The sequence below is a fragment of the Diorhabda carinulata genome, chromosome 9 (genome assembly GCF_026250575.1).
Source record: "Diorhabda carinulata isolate Delta chromosome 9, icDioCari1.1, whole genome shotgun sequence".
NCBI classification, from domain to species: Eukaryota; Metazoa; Arthropoda; class Insecta; order Coleoptera; family Chrysomelidae; genus Diorhabda; species Diorhabda carinulata.
Window position 1 is genome coordinate 16,322,569 of NC_079468.1, and position 18,247 is coordinate 16,340,815.

Below are 18,247 nucleotides of genomic sequence, written 5' to 3' on the forward strand. Positions count from 1 at the left end.
TTATTTTGATCGGATGTACCAGTTTCTCAAAAACCATTCAACTTATAAAAATTTTTTTGAACAAAAGTTGCGGAGAATTTAATTCTGTACAATATTCATAAGAAATACTAATAGCGTAAAATCTATAGAAAACGAGATATTTGCAAAAACTCAATTTTTGAGACCTTGCAATTTTAAATGTTGCTAATATCGAATAAAATTACTGGACTATTAGTTCATTTTCCATAGATACATTCATCGATACAGCTTCTTTTATACCTCCATCCACATCTAGATTTGTCGCTGGTTTAAATAGATGTCAAATCCATACAAAAGTGGATGGGAAGTATGGGTTTTAAACGTTAGAAGGATAAAAAAAGAAGACATAATTTAAGTCAGGTTTACAGCTGACCCTGGCAGAAATGTAATGAATTAAATGATGTTTTAAAAAGCAGGAAATTTATTTTACTAGATAAAAATGTTTATTGTTCACCAAGATAAAATTTTCTAATTCTATTGGTCCATTATTTTTAGTAAATTTTATAGGACATTTGAAAACAATAAATTATTCAAATAGTGATTAGTTTAGTAATGAGAAATGACACAATACACAGAAATGAAATCATTTAAATTAAAAGCACACCAAAAGACTTTCAGTGGTGAGTGGAAATTTAAATCAACAAAATTATGATAACGTTATAAACATACATTTTCAATATTTTTTTGCAGAGGAAGATTTAATAATTAATCAAAAAGATTACCCAGAAGCAAAAAAGAATGATATAGTTGAAATATATCATCCAATACCAGATGATGATAATCAGAAAAATAGAAAAAGTGAATCTGAAGAAGAGCTTCCCAGATTATTATTGCAAATTAAAACATTCTCTGATGATCTTTTGCAAGCTAGAGAAACTATAAGTATCGAACAAAGTATTGTAACTGCATTTGGTTTACAGACCTATAAAAATGTAACAATTAGAATTGTAAATCCCGCAGAGGTAGCTTTGGATTCTGTAGAACTCACATTTAAAGATCAATATATGGGAAGGTCAGAGATGTGGAGGATTAAAAATAGTTTAGTATGTGACATCTTTAATAATCAAATACTTTAATCAGCGATGTGATTATTAAGTAACAATAAAAATTTTATTTAACTTTTAGGTGAATACATGTGTTTACATGAATAAAAAACTTGAATTTTGTGCAGGTGTCATTAGATGCCAGGTTTATGAAATGTGGGCACAAGGGGATAGAGTTGCTTGTGGAGTGATTACAGATGATACAAAAATTGTCTTTAGATCATCGACATCAATGGTATTTATATTTTTACAAATGTCAACTGAAATGTGGGATTTTGATATACACGGAGATTTGTATTTTGAAAAAGCAGTTAATGGTTTCTTAGCTGACTTATTTATGAAATGGAAAAAAAGTGGAAGTAATCATGATGTAACAATTGTTCTATTTTCAAGAACATTTTATAAAGCCAACAGTTTAGAAGAATTTCCTCAGCACATGCGGGAATGCTTGCAAAAAGATTATAGAGGAAGATACTATGAAGATTTTTATAGGTTAGTATGTTTAATTGAGAAAAGCTTGACTTGTATAGATTTGATCCTGAAAACAAAAAAATATTGATGACTACAGTGGTTACCAAAGTTTCGCTAGGCTCAAATCCACAATAATGAGATTTTTTAAACAATTATATATTAACAAAATAATTTTTGACAAAACAATTCATCAAAACAGACCTAAAATCAAGACAATTTATCAAGAAAAATATTATTTAATACACAATAATAAACAAAATCTTATCGTAATAAGGTCTCAAACAATTCACCTATTTCAACTAAACAATATCTGAATCTATTATATAGATGACACAAAGTTGGATTATCTTTCCCTTTAATTATAATGGTTCATTGTTCTTTGAAATTGATGCTGATAATAATTCTAGTTTGAATAACTAAATTAAAAATATTTGAACATTTGGGATCTGGAAGGTCATTTGTATACACCAAGAAAAAAAATTATTTTCAAGTTCACTTTTATTGTGAGCAGGTGACATTTTCTTATAATTTTTAATCATAATTTCACAAAATGCCATCCACTTGATGTCTTTGGTAAATAGTTAGTTGTTAAAAGAACTGTGACTATTTTTAGTACAGGATTACAGTATCTCAATTGACAAATTTAAATTTTAAAATTAATTGATAAAAGCAAACACAAGCCAAAGACAAATCCATTGTCATATATTCTCACTACACTCTGGTAATGTGGAGTGATAATTCAGTGTTATAATTTTGTACAATTTTTCATGACACTCTATGGAAATTTACACTGGAAGATAAGCATTTATTTACTTAAAAATTTTACATTGTTATTATTCCTATTATATTAGTTAAACATAGAGTGTGGTGAAGGACTAATTAAGAGTAAAGTAAAATTAGAAGACAGATAAAGGGGGTTTTTGAATTTTGTAGCACTGAATTATTGTACTTAATGATATGATCTTATAATTCAAATAAAGACTAATAAATGCTTATTACAAATATATTTCCTCCAATTTTTCATGTTGTCTTATATCAATTTTGCAATACAATTTTAGAGTTGTTGTACAGAATGAACGTTATGATGATTGGGGGACGGTACTAGTTCAGTTGAGAAGAATATTTCAGACATATTTAAAAACTGTGCTAGAATACCACTCTAAACCCGATGTTATTATACCACCAGCAAAGAATAGTACATCATCACAAGGAAATTTCTTAGAAGTTTTGAATGTGTCACTCAACGGTAATTATTTCTTATAGAGTTTAAACATTTTTAGAAACAATATGATTCTATTATAGCTTTTGAAAAACATTATTTGGATCGAAGTTTTGATAGAACAGGTCAGTTAAGTGTGGTTGTTACTCCAGGTGTAGGTGTATTTGAAGTAGATAGAGAGTTGACTAATATCACTAAACAAAGAATAATAGATAATGGAGTGAATAGTGATTTAGTTTGTGTAGGAGAACAACCACTGCATGCAGTTCCTCTTTTAAAAGTAAGTTCTTATTTTTTATTTTTTAGACAAATCAAATTAAATTTAATTACATTGTTCTAGTTTCACAATAAAGATACAAATCTTAATGTACCAGATGATTACTCTATGCCACACTGGATAAACTTATCATTTTATTCAACCAACAAAAAAATTGCCTATTCTAATTTTATTCCAAGAATAAAATTACCACCAACTGTAGTAGATGGAGATATTAAAAAAAAATCTCCTAAATCAAAATTGTTACCTGAAGATGAGTATCTACATAATACATTTTTTGACTATGATGCATACGATGCAAAAATTTTTCAGTTACCATCAGCTTATCCCGCAGCAGATAATAGGTTTGTATTACCTCGATTTTCATTTATCAATAGTTTCATAAAAAATCTTATTTTACTTAGCTATTATTTTTGACAGGATACCATCACGTTATAAAAAAAGTTCAGGTAGCATTTTGGATTCTCAAGAAATTGCCAAAGGACAAAGGCGAAAACTATCTGATCCAGATTTATTCCAGCGAACTAGCTGTAATACTCGTTCAGAACCCATAGCCATTCCTCCAGCAGCCTGTTGCAGTCCGTCTTTATCAGCAAATCCAGAAGGTAATTTTCCAACACATTTGACTAGTAATGTCTTTATCTCCTAGTTTAATATATTCTCCAAATTTTCAGATAGAGATTTATCTCCCCCTGTAAGACTGGTAGTGGGTTCTGAAGGATCTCCTCCATTAGAATCAAGAGCTTTGATAAATCCATTTGATCCTTCTCATGTAACTATTAAACTCACCTCAAATCGTAGACGATGGACCCATATATTTCCAAAAGGACCGACAGGAGTACTAATCCAGCAACATCATTATCAAGCAGTACCTGCACAAAACAAAGAGAAAGAGAATAGTCAAATGGCTTTCTCATTTAGTGCCTTACAAGCATTACAGGAATGTAAGTTAAAATATTCAATATATTTCTTTGTTACCATATTATAGTAGTTTTCCCTCTGCTGATTTGCCACAATTTTTCATTGTGCCAATATCTTCCCTTATTTCCCTTCCCTTTTCTTTTATATTTGTTCTTGTTTTCCCTGTTTCTTTGCTAGGTTACATAAGTTGCAGTGCTACTATCCCAAATCCAAATCATATCCCCTGGGCATTGCATACTATTGATGTTTGTGAGTACTGCTTCTGACTAGCAGCGTACTTTAATACTGAATATATGACAGGAAACTTTTCTGAAAAGACTTAATTTGGAATGGCTTTCATCATCTCTATTGTTATAATCTCAATGCCAGGAATGCAGTCAATATACTTCTCTTTTAGCACGTTTTCTTATTTTCAGGAAGAGACAGAAATAATGTGATGTTAAATCTGTTAAGCAGATATGTACGGACAGAAAGATTTTTAGTGGCTCAAAATTTGTGACAGGACACTTTTTTATGGATAGGAAAAAAGCTTTGGCCCTTTTTTTGAGGTCTCTTTTTTTTGTACAGTGCTTCACAAATTTTCCTAAATTTTTGAATCAGGATTATAGCTATAGACTCAACTTGCAAAATAAAACATAACTTATTGTTCATCAGTACAAAGTCTGGGAACAAATTTTGCACTCACTTTACCAATTCATCTATTAAATTGATTTGTACTATTTGTTCAATAAACTTCCAAACCGTCAATTGTTACTTGACTGTCCCATTGGCTTTTTGATCTTCTTTTGGGCCAGTTTCCTATTTTTATGTTATTTTTTATCTTCACTATTATTTTTCATCCGTTTTATGTGTTCTAGCCATCGTATTCGCTGCGGTCTTATATATCTGGTAATAGTCTCCTCATTTAAGATTTCTCTAATTTCAGCGTTCATTAGGATTCTAATGAACTTATGTTAATACTTTGTTCAAAATCAATATTTCATGACAGATTCTGCAAACTTGATTGAAAACGGCTATAGTAGCAAACTGACAAGTCAAGACGGTCTTAACCCAATGAGATTATGAGACATATTAGTTCCAAATAGATACAGCATGAGTAGTTGCTAGTATCAAAATTAATTTTTCTATCATAAGTTACAAGGCGGGTTTCTGGTGCATTTTGCCACTTTAATAAACTAAAGTAAATATATCTGGTCCTTCAAAGGATTTAAGTAATAGGTGTGCACCTTTTATTATTGGACTACAGTTTTCTACCACTAAACCAATTCTCAAAATTATAAAATGGTATATTATGGTTCCCAGAAATTCCACCTCATTACTAGCAAATTATCTTTGTAATTTTCAAAAATAATACCTTATTTGTTATATGAAGCTGATTTAATTCTCGTTGATTTTGCTTCTTTTCTTTAACCGGCGCTACGGTCCTTTGAGAATCAGGGCCTTTTTAACAATCGCCTGAAAATTCTTTCTGTCCTGAGCAAAGTACCTCTAACGTCGAACCCCTAGCTGGATTAAGTTCGTCTCAGCGTCCTCCAGGCTCTGCGCGGGTATCGATCAGACATTGATTTTGATTGCTATATAAATATCTCATTGAAAAATATAAAAATGTGCGTGAAAAAATTCATAATTATCAATAGGTAATTTTTTGCTTAAACCAATTTACTAGATATTAGGAAATGGAAAAAATTTCGAATTTGTCTGTTTTGGGTAGATTGTAAAAAACGATCGAATGGTCACGGTGGCAGTTTGAACATGTCTGGATCTCATAAACCTACATCAAAAAGTTCAGCTCTTCTTTGGGGAGCTACGGGTGAGCAACAGTGGACCCCTGCTTTGACAACAGGTATGTAATGATAATATTTTTTGCCTAATATTTCCCTTTAAAAGGAACAGATTTTATCTGGGTGAAAAAAAATGGATATGATACCCTACAAAATGCTGAAAAGTATTATCATAAGTATTAGAAATATTATAATTTATATTGCACAAACATTTCTCATTTATAAATTTAAGAGTTGTGTTCATGTTTCATTGTTTAATAATATGAGTTTCAAGTCAACATGGTTTCACAAATTTGATTATTTCAGAGAAATACTAAACTTTATTTATATTTTCTATCCTCAATTAATCCTCTCTTTCTCATTCTTTTACCTCCATCTCTATTTACCATAATCCATGATCCTCTTTAATGATGCTCTGCTTATTATTTTCATATTTATAAAATTTTCAGTTATTGTAAATTCTCCTTTGTTGCAATTCATAGTTTTTCATATATTTAGTAAACTTTGGTTCAAATATAATGAAATTTTGAAAGTATTTTTTTGTATTTTTCGAAATAAAATGTACTCAGTATAACATATATTATTAAACAATGTTTTTGTTACTACACTGCAATGTTGCAAGTTTAGGGCCTGTTAAAAAGTTAGATGATGCATGAGAGTTTTAAACCGGTTCGCACAATTTCGGCTCAAGAAATTAATACAAATAAATTATTTCAACCTCCACACAGTAAGATGTAGATTATACATGCAAGTGCATGTGAACAAATACAAATTATTATTACGTTGCCATCAGAATTGAAAATATTTGAGTTTTCTTCATGAAATCAAATATTCAAGTGTTTAGGGTATAACAGTTAAATCATTAAAAAGGGAAATAGTGCGAATTAATTTTGAAGTATGACAAATATTATAAGTGCAAAACATCAACTTTTATCAAATATCAGTCATTCATCAGATTTAAGAACAGTGAATACTTTAGTGAGACTAAATATCTTAGCTTTTTGTGTCAATGGCAAAAACATTTTTTGCTTCCTATCACTGTTTTAAGCGTTTTAAAAACTATCCTAAATAGTTTATATTTCTTTTGAATATTCATATCCCATTCAGGAATTTTTATAAATTTTAGTAGCCTTTTCAGACTATTAGAAACGAATATAACACAACATAACACAACACAATTTACACATATTAGATCTGAAGTACATCAATGATTCAATCTACATTTCTAATCTCCCAGTTTTAACCTGCTTAATCATTTGCAAATGCCTCCTATTCTATTCTAAAAGAACATTTGGTCAAAAAACAAGAAAAATTCCACAATCAACATGTGTTAAGCAAGGTTCACATTTTGTAGCAGAGCTACATGTAGCACAGCTATATAACTCTGCTATAAGATCAAAAAATGACACTGGAGATCTGCTATATAGCCTGGTTATATAAAAAATTTAGTCTATTTTCTCCGTTGGAAATATCACATTAACTGCAAGAATTACCTTCTTCTTTGACATATGGCTGGGAACTGAACACTCCGATTTCTCCCAAGCTATATATAGCTCCACATGGAATGACATCAAATTCACTTATAACATGGCTACATCTAGCAAAGCGATATTAAACCCAGCTTTTAATATGCATCTAGATATTAAACTGAAGTTGAGAAATCATATAAAAAGTTCAAACAAATAGATATGAAAATGAGAAATTGAATTGGTTAATAGGCATAAATTCGAAAATGACTTTAGAAATAACTTTGAACAGAACGATAAATAATATATTCACAAACAATATATAATATAAAACTGAAAACAATTGACCCAAACCACAATGGGGAGAAATCTTATTGAAAAAGTCTCCAGTAGTAAACTTTTCACAGTTACTGCAAAAACTACCTTCTTCTTTAGCATATGGCTGGGAACTGAACACTCCGGTTTCTCCCAAGCTATGTTCAGCTCTGATACACGGAATGGCATCCAATTTACTTATAACAGGGCTACATCTAGCAGAGCTATATGTGGTTGACGGAGCTATATATAGCTCTGATATAAAGCAGCTCTTCAGCTATATAGTGTAGACCAAGCTTTAGATATGCAACTAGATATTAAACCTTAAAACAATTGACCCACACTACAATGGGGAGAAATCTCAATGGAAAAGTCTCTGATTCTGATTGTTATTCAATAAATAATAAAAAATATATTAGAATCGTTTGATTTCTTGTACTGCAAGTTGATGTTGATCTAAGTAGTCATGAACTATTTCCATTTTATTTGTGTATTTTATCTATAAATTAGACACAAAACTGTATATGATGAGATATTTTTCATACTTCTAAATGCTTTTTTAATATTCACACGAAGAAAAATGTTCAGTTGCATATTTGGACATAAAATATATAAATGATATTCAAATTTCATTGCATTAGCTAACAAAATTGGAAATTCCGTGCATGCACTCAAATGTTTTTGTGAATGTATTTAAAAAGCTCATTTTTTAAATGATTGCCTTTCCATTTCAATCCATATTGAAAGGTAAATTGTTTAGTATTATATATTTCGATTTAATGATGGACAGATAACATAATGCTATAATCTGCAGTACATGGTGTTAATTTTCTTGGATTACAGAACATACTTCATGTAGAACTAATTAAATGAACATCAAAATAGTATGAAGGTATGTTGAAGAAGTTTTAAAAATGTTTTTTTTGTCTTGTGTATTGGATTAATCAACTGTTATAGCTGATAAGTTTTTTTTTCAGTTACAATTTGCCATTAAGTTAATACTATATATTTTAATGAATTTTAGGAAAACTAATATCATTGGTAATTTCTGAAGAAAAATTCTTTGTTTTCAAGACTGATTTAGGAAATGATATTGATGAGTGTCTTTTACAGATAATGTATAAAAATATACTCCATGGAAAATTGAAAATGTATCGATGACATTGTTGCTTTTTCAAACATATTGTTCAAAAAAGTACCTACTGAACTCAACTACAGAGTATGATCTAAAAATAACCGATTTAATGGAAATAATGGAATTTGCTTATAGATATTAGCAGCCATGATTGCTAAAGACCAACAATGTGGATAAATTGGTCGTACATACTAAGCCAGGGGCGGATTTTCCGATTTGCCTCCAGTAGGCTATTTATCTTTTACCGCCTTCACTGTTCTCTGAAATTTGATGCTTTAAGTACATTAAAGTTAAAGGACATTATTTTAGTCATAATCTACAAAGCTTCCGGCAATTGCTTATGTAGAGTCGATTAAGTATAATACTATATTTCAATTTTTATTAAATTACTTCTACTTCTGTACAAATTTTCAAAACTTCATGTGAACAAAATTGTTTTTTAATTTTGCTAAATGAAATAAACAAAAATTTTTGGCGCTTCTTGATATCTGTCGCCCTAGATTACAGCCTACTCCGTCTGCTGGTAAATCCACCGCTGTACTAAGCTCTATTCAGTTCTTGGAAAAAATATTATTTTTGTAATAGAATACTTCTTTATTTAACTGAATAGCTGTGTTATTTTTAGATCACACTGTGTATATGAAAAAAATCTTATGTATATATCTCTATACATGAGACAGATTCCGACATAATTATTATCTAAATTCTTAATTTTGACACTGGCATTCAAACTGTCCCTTTTTGTTCCATGGTCTTCGTGGGGAATCCTGGATTGGCAGTCAATGATGTCCTTATAGGTTAGATCATTTATTATTTGTAGATTTTCTTAGAAATATACAAAATAGAAATTTCTCAACCGTTTTAGAGTATGTTGTACAGCAAATTAATAAATGATATTTGGGTAGAAATTGCATTATAAAAACTTCAGTTAAATATTGACGGTAATAATTTTCACATTTTTCCTTGAATTAATCATTCAAAATGTAGATAAACCGTATTAATAATTGTACACTTGTACATTATATGCTGTAGAATACACTCTGTTAGATCTGTGCTTTTGTTACTATTTTTTGTCTATTTATCTGTAATGGCTTCAAAAATATATGTTTTGCATAATAAAAACATATATCATTGAATCAAGTTCCTCGGTGTAAATATTTGTACTTATTGTATATACATATTAGAGCGGCAGTGGAGATAAAACAGCATCGTAATAATACAAAGTTTTTAGAGAAAAACTTAATAACTTGCAAGCATATAGTGTGTTTGAGAATTAATATAAAATAATCAAGTTAAAAATGAAAAATGTACAATTTTAGACCAATATTACTAAAAAAGTTGTTATTTAAAAGAATTGGCCCACCACGTCGAGTTTTTGAGATTTTTGAGGTTATGTATCCTAGAAGAAGCGTTTTTGATTACTTTGTAGTTATATATATCAGGGCTACACATTTTTTTTTGGAGTCATATCATTTAATACTTTTCTCATTCTTTAAAAAAGTTAACTTACGGATATTTTTCTCAAAGTTACGCTAATTTGAAATTTCAAGATATGTCCCATTAATGTCTTGACCAGTTGCATTTAACATTTTGGGGCAGATGTAATTTTAGGGGTTATTTCGTCATGAAAATGTATACTTGAGAGAAGTATTTTAGATCAGGGTCAACATACTCCAAGCAAAATAAATCGAACCTCTTTAAACAGCGGCGTTACCTCAATTAAAAATAGGCTTTACACCTGTAAATCTACGAATAGGTAAACATTTACTATGATATAGAAATAGAAATTAAAAACTTGACGTGGTAGATCAATTAGGAGGTCGTATTAAGATAAGGGGCAGAAAATTACTTCAAAAATGACTTTTTTAACAATAATTGAAATTCCCCGTCTTATTATTAACATTGTCAAATTTTAAATGTATTGAAAATAGTAAACTCAAAAGTGTTCTTCGATTCTCATATCAAAAATTATACTAATTTGCATCGGAAATATTCATATTTAAAAGGAAAGACAATAAAATTTTTTAGAAACTATATTCACTTCGCTTCAAAATAATTTGTGTTATATAAGGTACATTCCTCTTAACGTTAACACTTCCAACTAACGTCAGTGATTACGTATCTTAGCACCTTCCAGGCGAACAATCTAGCCATTGGAAGGTGTACACTATTCAATTTAGACAGGAACTGTATAGGAAAAGAGATATTGCAATCATCTCCTGTAGTCAGGAAGATATATAAACGATTAACTAGCAAATAATAACGTTCACTAAAAGAATTAGGCAAAAGAATCTGGGTCCAACACAAAGATATAATATAAAACCCTGTCTTACTGCACGTTTTATATATATTTCTTCTGTTAGTTCTCCCTCTATATTCATCTTGGCTGTCCGGTTATGATAAAGTGTTTCTATTATTTTGAGGTCTCTGTAATCTATTTGTTTTTCTTTCAGTATCGGTATCAATTCTTCACGTCGGAGTCTATCAAAAGCTTTCTCGTAATCAATAAAGCTCGTTGAACTTCTCTGTTAACATCAAGGCAGCGTTGGATTAATATATTATAACTGAAAAGGGCATCCCAAGTATAAAGTCCACTTCTAAAACCAAATTGAGTGTCACTCATACCCCTTCAAATTTTCGATAAATTCTATTGTGATATAGTCTGATATTCTTCGCATTTTCGGGCATTTGTCTTCTTGGGGATTGTTATGAAAACTGATGTTAGCCAATCTGATGGGACTGTGCCTGTTTTATAAATAGTTTTGAAAAGATTTGCCAGTATTTGTAATAGGTCTTCCTCAAACAGCTTAAGTAGTTCTCCCGGTAGTTCATTAATTCCAGGTGCCTTGTTATTCTTTATATTTTTTGAGTGCATGTTTGATTTCTTCTATTGTTATATCTAATCCATTTTCCAAATTCCTTGTTTCTGATGTTTATCTTGCTATTCCGTTATCATCAAAAAGTTGTTGTGTATATTCTGTCCATCTTTTTAATTTCCTTCGAGTGTCTATGATTATTTTGCCATCTTTATCCACTGATAAGCTTTTTTGTCTTTGCTTTCTGGTTCTTACTATTTCCCCAACTTTCTTATGAATGTTGAAACTGTCATATTTTCGTTCTAGTTCTTCTATCTCTTCACATTTCTCTTTTACCTCTATAATTTTCTTTCTTATTGTTCGTTGTATCTCTTTGTACTTGTTTCGATCGACACTATTAAATGATCTTCTTTCTTCCATCAGTTATGGTATTTCTTCGTTCATCCATTCTCCTTCTTTGTTGCCTGTATGTAATAGTCTTTTACTAGTACCAATTGTTATATCTTTTGTAATTTTCCATTTATTTTCTGGTTCTTCGATATTTTCGATATCTTCTTTAAGGGTTATCAGTTCTTGTTTCACTCGCTGTGTCATTCCATCTTCTCTGAGCTTATTTATCTCCATACTTCTAATAGTTTGATTTCTTTTCTCTATTCTTTTGAGTCTTATCATGAATTTTGCTACGACTGGATTTTGATCTGAGCCCACATCTGCACCTGGGTAGGTTCGGACTGATTTTATACTGTTTCGATATCTTTTCCTGATCATTATATCTATCCGGTTTCTTACTATATGTCCTTCATGATCTTGCGGTAATATCCTTGTGTATATCCTTCTTTCAGGTAATTTGAACCAAGTGTTTGTTATCATTTCATTTTCCTGTGCAAATTGAAGCATTCTATCTTCCCTCTCATTTCGTTCTCCCAATTCGTATTCACCTACTAGGTCTTCAAATTTCCCTTTCCCGATCTTAGCGTTCATATCTCTCAGGTTTCAAGTTTCTTCATTGTTTTTAATATTATGTCTACTTCTTTATAAAATTTTTCTAATTCTTGTTCGTCTTTGTCTGCTGTGGGTGCATATAGTTGTAATATGTTTAGTCTACCAAACTTGGATTGCAATTGCAGGAGCATAACACTGTTTATGAGAGGTCTGAAGCTCATTACACTTTCTTTTGTTTCATTGTCAACTACAATGGCCACTCCATGTCGATGGTGAGGATCATTCTCATTTGCTCCGGAGTAGTACATAATTCCGTTTTTAGTGGAACATTTTCCATTTCCCGGCCAACGCACTTCAGTCCCTACATTATGCTGTTTCCAGCTTGAAACAAGCTGGTAACATTCCAAGTTCCAATTTTAAGTGTTTTCTTACTTCTATCGCAGGGATTTCTCTTGATAATGACCGAGGAAGCCCTGTGGTCTGATTGCGCGATTCCTCCTATGCCGGATGTTGGTTTCCGAAATCCATAATCAGTAATTTCTTGTGTTTTGCAGCTTATAGTCATGTTATTATACTAGAGATATTCATACGAATCTTTAATGCAGTGGTTTCCCGTTGCCTTCTGTATCTTCATGTCGTTGATCAAAGTTGTTATAATACCTATATAATAAAATACCTCAAACTCAACGGATATAAATATTTAAACCTAATCTAAATACTACACATAAGGAGCTAATGTGCCAGAAAAAACTTGTTGGACTAATTTTATTTAATAGAAATAATATTATACATAGAAATTGGTTAACAACTCTAAAGATCAAAATATTTGATTAGTGACAAAGTAATTTTTTTAGTATAAAAAAACTTTTTTTAATAAAGAATATTTTTCAATCAATTATATATTTTCCATTTTGCTCAATTTTCTTTTAGCTTCATGATTCTGCGCTCATAAAATTTCCGGTCCTTATCAGCAAAATACTGAACCATGTACGATTGAAGGTTATCGTCATTTGTGAAAGTTTGACCATTCAAAGAATTCTACTAACTTCGAAATAAATGGTAATCAGATGGTGCCAGATCAGTGCTATATGAGGGATGTGGCATTACTTTCCAGCCAAACTCCAATAGTGTCCCACGAGTTGCCAAAGATGTGTGAAGCCTTGCATTATCATGGTGGAACATTAAACCTTTCCGATTTGACAAATCTGGCCGTTTATCTTTGATTGCTTCATCCAGTTTCATTAATTGTTGACGGTAAACATCAGAATTGATCGTTTGTTTCTTTGGAAGCAGTTCAAAAAACACAACACCTGTGTAATCAAACCATGATTCATCGTGTTTGCATTTTCTTTCAATTCGTGAGGTACCGAAATATCAAGCTTCTTAACTAGCCCAAGACATTTAAGAGTTTTTCAATTGTTTGTGAAACATGTAGCTTCAGTAATCCGATCAAAACGTTGCTCATCGTTGAGGGAAATATCTCCAGAACCTCTGTTAAGGAATCAGCACCATAAACTTCACATATTTCTTTGTGAGCCGCAGCAGCTTTCTTTCCTTTACGGAAATAAAAAAGTAAAATATACCGAAAATGTTCGTTTCTACACTCCATTTAAAATTAACCCACAACTTTAATAAAAATTACGCACTACTTGATTCTAAATTAACGTCAATGGGACCAGTATCACGTGACAAACGGCAAAGTACAGCACTAACATAAGCTATTCAAAAAATAAAGCAACGCTCTCTATCAGTAAAAAGTGAAAGTACTTAGTTGCTAACCGTATAGATATCAGATAGATTAAATAACATTAGACAAGAATAATCACCCAGAAAATAGACTTATGGTGGGTCCATACGATACAGACTTTTGTTCGTACAGATATCTTTACAGACTATGAAGTCGAAGTAAAAAATTTTACCCAAACATTTGGATAGAATGTCTGTACAGACTTTTCATTACTTTTCGTTCGAAAATACAATTTAAATTTCTTAGCTTCGATAAATACGCAGACTTACATGCATACTCCGACTTTTGGATCGCACTTACATTTTTTTCTGTACTGTCTAGTTTGCACAGACAAAATTCTATAGAATTTTATAGAAGTCTGTATCGTGTGGACCCACCATTACCTTAAATAACTGTGTCTTTAATAATGCTGTTTTCAATGTTTATAAATCTTAAACACGATTGAATTAAAATAATGGGTTCATTGTCAGTTTTTACAAGGTTATGAAAAATGTTACGATTCATAATGTCAAGGAGTGAACTTAAAGTGTCACATTTGATAGCGGAATTAGATAAAGCACTGGTAACCTTCTCCGTCAAACTGCTCTTATATATTCTCTACATTTTGTTCTTTCGATATATCTATCATACGCTTCTACTTATTTTTGCTTGCATTTTTGCATACTGTGCCTTGTTTAACTAACTTAACAATCAGGAAAGATACAAACATTTCTGTTTATAAAATATATTTGTATAGAATACCTTGTTTCCATCATTCCTGATTGATATCTTCAAGCTTCACTTCTGCTTTCAACTATTCTTTCTCAAGTTGATATCATCTGTACAATTATTTTCTCATACTAATAATTATATTGTTATCAACTTGAGAAGTGAATAGTGACCATGAATGCTTTAGGGTATTATTAAACTACCAATTAATTTTATTTTCCTATTGTAGTACTAATCCATTTAATAAAAAATTCATATATAATTAAAATACAGTATTAAACAAGAATAATATAGAGTTGTTGTTCAAAGTTTGAACTTTTCTATTAATTCATCTTTCGTTACTATGTATAAAGTAACGTAACTAATTAATAATTCGATTTAAGTTAAAAAAAAAATTTAAAGGTTTTTTAAAACAATTTAAGCTATCTGCATAAGTCGATTAGAACTATAAAGTACCCTTAAACAAACTAACCTTTCAGTATATTAATAGTACACCCTGAATGTATTTTCAGCACATTTCTAATTTTAATTTGCAGTAACACAAATACTTTAGGGAAACATTTTTGTTGCAGAAGATATTCAATTAGATGTTCAAATTGTCTTCCTCTTTCTATTTGACAGTATCCAAGGCTATTTTAATTTGTTATTTGACGATACTTTATTTCTCAGTTCATTTCGATTCTCAGGTTTTGTCTTGTACATAACATTTTTTAGATATGATCCAAAACATGATGTCGATAATACCTGCCCAAACATTAATTTTCAAATGCCTTTATGTTCCCAAGTTCCTGCAACCATCTAAGATTAATTACCTTTATTAGTATGAAACTTATTCTTCTTATGAATGCTACAGACGTATCTTAGATAAGATTTTTTGGGAAGTCGTTTTCGCTTTAAAATTTAAGGTTAGTTGGAAGCACCAAAGCTGCTTTTCGTCTGTTATGCATGTTGACAAAAATCAACATCCATGATTTAATATTGGGACTTTGAATACGGCCACTATTTACTCTTGTGCTCTTGTGTAAGGCCAATGCCAATCAATTGGCCAAACATTCTTTTTATAATTTCGCTGGATGCAGTTTTAGATTGTTATAAAATTTACTTGGGTACACTGGTGCGTTGTTGGTTAGTGTCTTGCTCCTTCTTTGAGGTGCTTGGTTGCTTCAAAACTTTTTTGTTGTCTGATAATCTGATGTAACCTTTGTTCTTTAGTCTTTCAGCAAACGTGCTCTCTACCGAGAGAATGAGGCTATCAACATATCCTGCAATGCTGCGCCTGATGATCCTCAGGTTAGGCCTTCAATTTGAGAATTTTCTACATAGAGTAATCCTCGCTTCCGGAAAACCGATCCATAAACACCTGGTAATGAGAGATATTCTCTTTCTCATCTTGTAGCCACTCTTTGGTGTCTTAATTTTCGTAGACGAGCGCCAGCCAGCTCGGTCTATTATAGGCGTTGATGATCTAGCTACGGTCACAATTTGTTCCATGATGGCTGCGTTTGTGGCTTGAATCTACTGTTGTTGAAATTAGTCTAGAAAACCAGTGGGTGGTATTCCTACCTTTATACCTTCAGCAATTTGGTTGAAAATTGGTTTGAGAGTTTTAAATGCAAGCGGGGCACTGCTGCCCGTGTCTTTGTTAAAGGAAGAAGGGGCACTGGTGCAGATTTAGGGATCGTTTCTATAGATCAAAATCTTTTGGAGCCTTTATTGGAAGGTTTTTTCCTTGGTTTTATAAGCTTTAAAACGGGTTTCTGGCCTCGAGTGGTCGAGACTTCTTTTAACTCTTTCTGGTCGCAGCATTCAGTTTGGACTTTTCTCCGCCTTTTAATTTTAGGGCATCTAGATCCTTGCCGAGCTCTTCTGTGAAGCATTTTATATATTCTGTCAATTATTCTAAATGTTTTTTTAGGGTTATACTCCCTTTCTTTTTTGTTATTGGTATTCATATCGATTTTACGAGTAGCTAGAAAACACAAGACCACCTAAGTAGAGGCCTGCATACCTTGGATGAGCAGTTTAAACTAGGGGTCAGTCGCCATCTCCCTTGGAGTTCGCAAGGTAGTGGCTAAGGACCCACTTAACTATGCAGTCTTTGCCTATGCTGTTCCTCACTGAATTATGTGGATTTTATTGTGGTTCTCATTCCACGTGGCAAACTCTCACACTCTGTTGCACCACCCGTCTTAAAGCATCAGACATATCGGGCAGGCTTCTAAACCATACCGATTTCACTCTGAATAGTGCATACTCATGGTATGTTGAGCTGCCCTCAAAAAGTGACGGCCAACCTCTCTGCCTCTTCACAAAGCTCAAGATCTCACAACTCCCCGGAAAAGGATCTTGAACTAACATCATGCTGTAATGCAGTTTTCTGAATGACAAAAAGATTTTCCACAAAACTTTGCATAACTAACCAAGGATTTCTCATTACTGGTTACGATCTTTCAATGTCTATTTTAGGACCGTTTCTAGTTAAATCCACTTCTTCAAAAAAAAAAACATTCCCAATCCCACAAACTCAAGCTCTTGTAATTTATTTCCGACTTGGATATGTATCATTGAAGTTCTGTTGCGATCACCGTAACTGTTTATTAGAATCGTTATTTTTTTCTGTTCGATAAATATAAACTCAACTAATGACAGAAAACATACCATTTCTTAATATACACAATTTTTTAATAATTATGCGGTCTTATCGACTGTATTTGTAATTTTATAGCTTTGAAATATATGTAGGGGGTACTATTCAAAATATTATGTTAATAGATTATTTTGGGGCAAAGGTGCGTCCTGTAAACTTATAATCGACTTTAACAGATGACCTAAATTATTTGAAAAGATCCTTTTTTTGGAAATCCTAACAGAAGTCGAAAATGATCAATGGAATTCCAATATATATATATATAAGAATTCTTCCGAGCTGTAGTTACTACAATAGGATGACCGGGACAGTTACTTTTAGCCTACTATTTTCCGTTTATATTTAGGTGTTGACTGGAAATCTCTTACAATTCCTGCATGCCTTCCTATTACCACGGACTTCTTTCCGGACCGAAGAGCATTAAACTTGGATTACGTTGTATCTCTTTACAGTCTTCTTCCTGACAGTGTAAATGCAGATTTTGTTCAACAACGCTCTTCCTATAAAAGACCTTTGACAACACAGGAGGTAAACATCATTCTATTTAATAAAACTAATTTAGGGCATAAATGGAAACAAAATTATTAATGTAATAATGAGTCATACAATGCCTATAGTTGACAGACAACTTAGAATGATCACTCCCACTATATAGTATCGATACATTTTAATTAAATTCAAAATTATATGGAATACGAAGATAATTGTCCGGATAAACATCAAACCACCTGAGAGGTTGCA

General features: G+C 31.5%; 1 protein-coding gene across 7 annotated transcripts in view; it reads left to right on the forward strand.

Annotated features, from left to right (window-relative positions):
• The first annotated feature begins 316 nt into the window (after positions 1–316).
• LOC130898356 (GATOR complex protein Iml1) overlaps positions 317–18,247 on the forward strand; it is a 66,626-nt gene continuing 48,695 nt past the window's right edge. For 3 of the 7 annotated variants that reach the window (XM_057807620.1, XM_057807622.1, XM_057807624.1), the window contains exons 1-11: positions 370–638; positions 709–1,061; positions 1,144–1,553; positions 2,591–2,778; positions 2,835–3,031; positions 3,092–3,372; positions 3,449–3,633; positions 3,703–3,972; positions 5,661–5,792; positions 9,426–9,443; positions 17,853–18,034. In XM_057807620.1, the coding sequence (XP_057663603.1) occupies positions 578–638; positions 709–1,061; positions 1,144–1,553; positions 2,591–2,778; positions 2,835–3,031; positions 3,092–3,372; positions 3,449–3,633; positions 3,703–3,972; positions 5,661–5,792; positions 9,426–9,443; positions 17,853–18,034 (2,277 nt within the window). In that variant the 5' untranslated portion in view covers positions 370–577. Of the gene's footprint in view, positions 639–708; positions 1,062–1,143; positions 1,554–2,590; positions 2,779–2,834; positions 3,032–3,091; positions 3,373–3,448; positions 3,634–3,702; positions 3,973–5,660; positions 5,793–9,425; positions 9,444–17,852; positions 18,035–18,247 lie in introns of all 7 variants that reach the window. The other 4 variants (XM_057807619.1, XM_057807625.1, XM_057807618.1 and 1 more) reach the window with 3 other exon arrangements.